This window comes from Populus euphratica, unplaced genomic scaffold, assembly GCF_000495115.2.
Source record: "Populus euphratica unplaced genomic scaffold, PopEup_1.0 scaffold370.1, whole genome shotgun sequence".
Classification (NCBI taxonomy): Eukaryota; Viridiplantae; Streptophyta; class Magnoliopsida; order Malpighiales; family Salicaceae; genus Populus; species Populus euphratica.
In genome coordinates this window covers 13,718-21,198 of record NW_011500261.1, presented here as the reverse complement: position 1 = coordinate 21,198, position 7,481 = coordinate 13,718, and the positions used below count along the sequence as shown (strand labels likewise).

At 32.3% G+C, this 7,481-nt stretch overlaps 1 protein-coding gene across 1 annotated transcript; it reads right to left on the bottom strand.

Annotated features, from left to right (window-relative positions):
- Nucleotides 1–2,296: 2,296 nt before the first annotated feature.
- LOC105112837 (3-ketoacyl-CoA thiolase 2, peroxisomal-like) lies at nt 2,297–6,911 on the bottom strand. Its single transcript, XM_011008696.1, has 14 exons — nt 6,679–6,911; nt 6,510–6,586; nt 6,286–6,370; nt 5,946–6,072; nt 5,678–5,776; nt 5,532–5,599; nt 5,343–5,450; nt 5,183–5,260; nt 4,958–5,090; nt 4,755–4,851; nt 3,813–3,936; nt 3,620–3,728; nt 3,263–3,346; nt 2,297–2,630 (listed from the first exon to the last, which is right to left on the bottom strand). The coding sequence occupies exons 1-14, from the start codon at nt 6,751–6,753 to the stop codon at nt 2,521–2,523; spliced, it is 1,374 nt and encodes a 457-aa protein (XP_011006998.1). The 5' UTR covers nt 6,754–6,911; the 3' UTR covers nt 2,297–2,520.
- Nucleotides 6,912–7,481: the final 570 nt, after the last annotated feature.

The window sequence follows — 7,481 nt, the reverse complement described above, 5'->3', positions numbered from 1 at the left end:
TAGTTAAGGACTTATTGCTACTTCAAGTGCAAAATGATAATATAAAACCTTGATAAAAATATACTTTTAAGTACAAATCATGAAGTATATATACGTAACGGAAATGATAAATTTAAAATTTTTACATGAGTTTCAAGGATCTCGTTAAACAGATCTAGAGTTGTTTAGGGTTTATACAAAGATCACATGAAGATGAAGCATTATTTTTTGCTTTGAATAATTGTTTTAACCCTAGGTTGTCACAAACCACAACTTGTTCGAGCGTTTGATCTCTAACAGCAATCCGCACAAACCATTAATAAGAAATCTCTTAAATTCTTTTAAAAGAGAAGGATTTATATGTCTTTAAGTGCTAGCCCTTTTCTTTTATGTTTTTAAAGTGTTTTGTAACTTAGTTTCTACATAAAAAATAAGAGACACAACATTCTATTTACAAAAAAAACCTGAAAACCTTATAAATGAAAAAAATACTAATTTATCTCCTAAATAATATCATATATATTATTTCACGATAATTTTATAAATTTATTCAAACAAGTTCCTACTTGATTTTTCTAGGTCTAATATTATAATTCCCTATATAAATTACACTCTACTCCTTAATTTCTAAAATTTATTCACAATCAAGTCACACTTAATTAATTATCACATTTTAATTTTGGAATAATGGTTCTTATATATATAATCCATTAGATTCCCTAATAAGTTGACCCAATTATAAATCATAATCATAAATAAAATAGTATTAAATAAATTAATTTAATATCAATTTAACAATTAATTGATTTGTATTTGAAGATGTATAATGTCCAGTAAACTATCATAACCCTCCAAATATTAAGAAAGTCATATGTGATTTGACTTAACAATTACCAGTTTCTTAGTAAAAATATTATCTATAAGAAAGTCATATGTGATTTGACTTAACAGTTACTAGTTTCTTAGTAAAATTATTATCTATTCATCAACAATGTTCTGATTTAGACATTATAGCATGAAGTGTATCTATTTTGTCAAATGATGTTTATTTACAATACTATAGTCATTGATTTTTTGAATGAGATTTGAAACTCTTTTCAAATTTCATTCCACCTTACACAAGAATTTACAATCAATACTATTTTATAACATATGAAACATTTTTTTAATTCACCTAAGGTGATGAAACCTCTTTTAATTACTCAAATATCTTCATATAATTCTTGTTATATCCAATATCTACTCATTTGTTACCCTTGATTAGGATAACGTATAACATGATCAAAACATAACATTCACTATATAAGATAACTTAATGATCTCATGTTTAAGAATCACTTACATAACTGTCATATGAGCTTCTTCATAGACACATGTAATCTTATTGTATGAAATTCTCATGAGGGTTAGTTCAGTATACATATCATTCAACAAACACATACTTATTAGTTTTAGATATTTCTAATACCTCAACTTATGAGAAAAATAACTATTTTTTTCTCATAAATGAAAAAATATAAAATGTATCGGTCTCAATAACATTAATTAATATTAAATCCTAATAGAACATTAACCAAAAATATTTAAAAATAATATTTTGATACAATAAGAATCTCATAATTATAATGACTTCATAATTTTTTGATACAATAAAAATCTCATAATTATAATGACTTCATAATTATCTTTGCAAAATATTTATTATCTCTATAACTTTGTTAATTAAATATTTAATAAATATTAAACAAAGTTTTCCTCAACACTGTAAATTATAGTAGCCTCTTATCATAGACAGATTTATTAAATATTTAATAAATATTAAACAAAGTACAGATTCTTCTAGAATTCGTTGATCCTTGTCCACCATTTTTCATCTTGTTTACATGTTCGCTGCTTGATAAATTGTTGAAATCGAGAGATCAAAGTGAAACTTTTTATGAACCTGTTAAAGCCGATGACTTCCATAAGTTGCCGTTTGCAAAGATAAGTCCTCGATTTTATTTTTAGAGTTTATTTAGTATTGTAATAACATAATTTTTCACTTGAAAATAAAAATATTGTTAATATCAGTAATGTGAAAATGATAAAAAACCGAAAACAATTAATTTAAAACAAAAAAAAATAATTTTTTCAAAAATATTTTTAAATCATAAAAACAAACAGGCTATTTTAATGTGCAAGCTGGATGATTTGTTTATCAAAGGCTTGCCTTGACAATAAAAGTGACCTTCAGGCAAAAGGAATTTGAACTGTACCAGAAACGCTACCAGTAAAATATGGTAACTTCCTTTTGAACCGAGAATCATGAACCTCAAAATAATAGAAACAAATCGCTATACTCAAAAACTGATAAGTTACAATGCGGAGGAGATTATTAAAAGATGAAAACCAATCATCAGCAGACCTGTGGTACAGCAGGTCATCAAACTCAATCCATATAAAGATTAGCTTTATTTTCCAACTTGCAATTTTCGCAGATGATTATATTGATAATCTCCCAAGTTGGAACAAAATGAATTCAGTATGATGAAATTTATGCATCTAACGAGCATCTTTTGACAGAAGGTCGTTGCTTTCCACCTTTCGAACATTGCACAGCGCGTCAACACAGTCTCCTCTCTCGAAAACAGCAGCAGCCCCCATGCCAGACCCTGCAAATACAGCGGCACTTCTGAGGTCATAAGGAAATTCAGAAAATAGAAAGAAGCATGGTGAATTCCAATCTTGCTGTTTCCTCTAAACTTGCATAGCATTTGTGCATCTTTATATGCTCTTTTAACCCTCCTTCCGAATTAACTATTTTTCAACTGCTACAAAAAACCATCCAACTAGTTGTAGTGAAACCACTCTTGTTGCAAGGAGATGATCCAAGAAAATGTGGCCCTATTACTTGTTTCGGTACATCCTGTGAACTAATATTGTCTAATGATCTACTAATGCCAAAAAAAGAAACCAACACAAAATCAGCTAGAAAAACAGAAGAACAGCAACTATAACAATTCAATTTGATATAAACTACTTTTTATGAAGTTCTGTTTAATATCTGACCAAGAAAGCATATGAAAGGGACCAGACCAGATAATGAAATCCCACTGACCAGTCCTTTCTATTGAAATCCCACTGACTAGTCACATTTTGCTTTCTAAACAGAAATGCAATCTTTGATGTTGTCTGCATATATTTTCTAAACATTTACAAGAGATCAAGAATTGAATGAAGTCATTTGTAGTAATATCTTGTCATGTTAAGTGTGTAGTTGAATATAGAGAGGGAGATGGGAGACCTATGCACATTGAGATCACTCCAAAGCGACTATCTTTCCCACGACGCTTCATCTCATTCAGAAGAGTTCCAACACAGCGGGCACCTAGCAAAAAGTAGCAGTAAGTGGCTTACAAGTGTGCTCAACTCTGACATTAAAAGAAATCAACACCAGGCTAAGCTTCTCAGGTTGAATGCTACATTATTTGTTTATGTTGTGTTATTTTTTTAGGAACTAATTTTAAAGCTAATCATTTACTTCAAAAGGCATACAAGCGTCCATGTTCACCTTTTCATGAACTTATCTTGAGAAACAATCATAAGCATTTAAAAATTAAAACATGAACTCAGTCTCACAAAAAAATGTCAGTGTGAATACCTGTAGCGCCTAAAGGATGCCCAAGAGCAATTGCACCGCCATTCACATTAACTTTCTCAGGGTCAAGCTCCAGCTTCTTTATACAATAAACATATTGTGATGCAAATGCCTGAAAAGAGACCAGCAGGTTCCTTAACTCAAAAAAATCTCACTCTTAAAGATTCGGGGGTGGGGGGATTGTTGAGCCCACTACCTCATTTATTTCAAACAGGTCGATATCATTAAGCTCAAGTCCAGCAGATTGCACTGCCGCTGGAATTGCAGCAGCTGGGCCTACGCCCATTACAGCAGGATCTACTCCAACAGCAGCAAAACTCCTGCAGGAAAAGCATATGACTGTAAGTTAGAGCATGAAATTTTTTTGAAATTCCGACTCTACATCAACATGTTATTTACTCATCATGACAGCCTCTACTGAACTTTCAGTTCCTTCCTAGATTTGAGGTTTTCACTGATAATCACTTGTGAACTTCTGCACCAAATTCCTGCTTATTCTTGGATAAAAAATGCTATATTTCCAAGAGTTGCATTCATTTGAAAACTTTCAATTACAGAATAAAGCAGTATATTCATTCTCGGAGGAAGATACAGAAAGTAGAAAAAAATACAGAGAAGGTGAAAGTTTCTCTTCCTGCAGAAGTAAATGCCAGATTAAATTCTGCACCATGTTCATGGATGTTATTGGATTCTTTCAATACAAGGTCTTAGTGTAGTCTCACTAAAAAACTAGGAGGACATCTTTCTTAGATTTATGAATCTCTCTATTCTAGGAAACTCTTCCAAGAACTTTATACCATAACTGACCCATCCATGAAATTTCTTCAAAATTTGCATAATGCAGCAACAACACCCAGAAAAAAAGTAGACTCAACTTTGCTTTCAGAAGATTCTTTAGCATATCTGTATTCCAAGGCAATAGAACACTTCCAATGACCCGGAAAATTCCCTAGCTTTGATTATTTTTTTTTTCAAGAAAAAATGTAACAAAAGATTTGCCAAACAAAATAGTTCTGGATTCAGCTGACCCGATGTCAGCATTCAAGGTTTGTACTTGTGGTAAGACATGGTTTACATGCAAAGAGCCATGTGTGATACCTGCTAAAGGTAGCATCTCTTTGCAAGAAAACACTAGTACCTGAACACTCCAAGAATTGGAAGCCCCTTCTGTGCAGCAAGGCTTCTTTTCATAAGAAGTACAGCTCCAGCACCATCACTGACCTGGCTAGCATTGCCTATTTATACAGTTTGCACTCAAATGAGATTTGATGATATATGCTGATCAAGATAGATTGAATACATTTTGACAAGATCCTTAATAGTAATGTGTATCATGAGTACCAGCAGTGGTGGATCCATCTTTTTTGAATGCAGGTTTCAGCCTGGACAGCTCTGCCAGGTTTGTGTTTGGTCGAATGCCATCATCCTCTGAAATTGTGATAACCTTCTGCTTACCAGTTTCTGGGTCCACAATCTTTTTATAAAAATCATTGGTTAGAAGACATGATAGCAACAACAATAATATTCAAGAATGCAAGCCTCTTGACTAGTCATTGTTTTATTTACCTTTGTAGTAACTGGGATTATTTCATCTTTGAATTTACCAGATGCTCTTGCAGCTGCAGCTTTTCTATGAGAATCAACCTGTTCAAAAAGATAAGGTGTCAAGACTATCACACAATTAAATTGAAAAATCACACAACCTCGAATGATCAGTGGAGCTCACAGCAGCCTGATCTTGGTCTTGTCGTGTCACGCCATAACGCTGAGCAACATTTTCAGAAGTCAGACCCATAGGAAGAAGACAATCTCGGGCTTGTTGAAAGGTCTCTACCTGTTAACAACACAACTCAAGTTCAACGATAACATTTAAAAAATTTATGATTTCTTCATAAAAATACAGTTGGGATTTTACTCTTGGGTTAACTTGGGGAACACTCCTAATGCTGTTCACTGTCATGCACTCCAACCCGGCTGCAATACCTGCGTTGAAAAGACAAAATGAAGTTTAGCAAAAAGAGGGTCATCCACAAACGATACATATTCTAGAATCACCCTGACCAATGTCATAATATCCTGCTTTTATGGAAGCAGCAACATCAGCAACTGCCTGTAGGCCAGATGAGCATTGCCTGTTGACTGTTCTGAGGGGCACCGTATCTGGTTGGAATAAACGAGTCAGTAAGATCTTTTCAACCGACATCACATCAAAATTCTGGTAATGAAGTCAATCACAAGAAAATTGTGCGTCCAAATCTGAACAAATTGGACTCAAATGCCAACGACAAATATGAAGGGCTAATGCAGAAGGGTTTAACCAAAACTATACCAGGGAAACCAGCATAAAACGCTGCCATCCTGCACTCAATTGCTCTTTCTGAACCAGGAGCCAGAACGGTTCCAACGACGATGTCCCCTACTTCACTTGGATTCACATTTGTTTTTTCTACCACTGCCTACAATCAAGTTTTACAATTGGTCAACTCAAGAGATGAACATGGCTAATACTTAATTACCATAATTGTAGCAGTAGCAGCACAAAAACATACATATACGTCCAAACTTTTATCAAATAGAAAGATCCAAAAACTGTGGTCTATATTAAATGGTCCTTTTCAAACCTTCCAGAAAAAAAAAATCATTTTCATAATAGAGGGGGAAGAGCTAACCTTTAATACAAATCCAAGTAGATCATCGGGAAAGGTATCCTTGAACCCACCACGCCTGGCTTTGCAAATAGCAGTACGGTACGCACTGCTTGTCATTCAACAAGTTTAACGAAGATCATAAAGATAAACAAGGGACAAAATGAAAATACACATCGAAACATACATGCAAAAATTGGTTAAGATTATATCCTCTCTTTTTTTCCCAGAGAAATCAAGAAACTTACGCCACAATCACAATATCATCACCAAAAGCAGCTGTCCGATGATATGCAGCACTGTCCCCAGCAGCACAAATTGAAGCCTGGCAACAAGAAAAGAATAATGAAATCCATTCTCACCTTCAATTTAGTCCATTAAGAAAAAAAAGACTGCAAGGAAGGAAAATAAACTTACAGAGAGAAGAGGAGAAGGAGAAGTGGGTTGCAGATGAGCAAGAAGAACTTTTTGTCTGTTAAATGCTTTCTCCATTTTTATTTTTATTTTTGTGTGTATTTTTCAAGAAGTTCTCTTTTCTTTCTCTCAGGACAACGAATGATACAAACCGAGAAGAAGTTGATGATATATATAACCGAGCAGCTGTTGATTTGGTTGGGTTCTTCAGAGAGAGAAAAGGAGAGAGAGCTACTCCATCCGTAGTGGTGCTGCTGTCATTTGCTCGCTGTAGTATTAAAATAATAATAATAATACAAAGTGGGTGAAATTTGCTTGATTGTTAGAATTAAAATACAATGTCCCTTTCTTAAGATTATGAAGTAAGAACTCATTCAAGTGAGAAATTTAAATAAAAATAAAAATAAAATTTCTTATAAGACACAAAATTTATACATGTTGGAATTAGAATAAAAATATAACAAACTTATTTTAACTACTTAGTATTACTAGAATTAAGGTTAATTAACTATAAAAATAATTTATTTAATCAAATTTTGAATTGAATTTATTTTTTAATTAATCAAATTTTGAATTTATTTTTTAATAATTTTGAATTCGAGTTATTTCAGAACTATTAAAAAATTATATAATTGTTAATAATATAAAATTAATTAAGATATACATAATAGGTGTTCATATTAATTAAAACAATCCATAAAAATAATAGAAAAAAAAAGTTAAATGCCTACAACTTATTAAAATGTGTGAGATTTATTATACATATATGTTTGTTAGATGTTTTTCTTTAAATACAGTGTTTGATT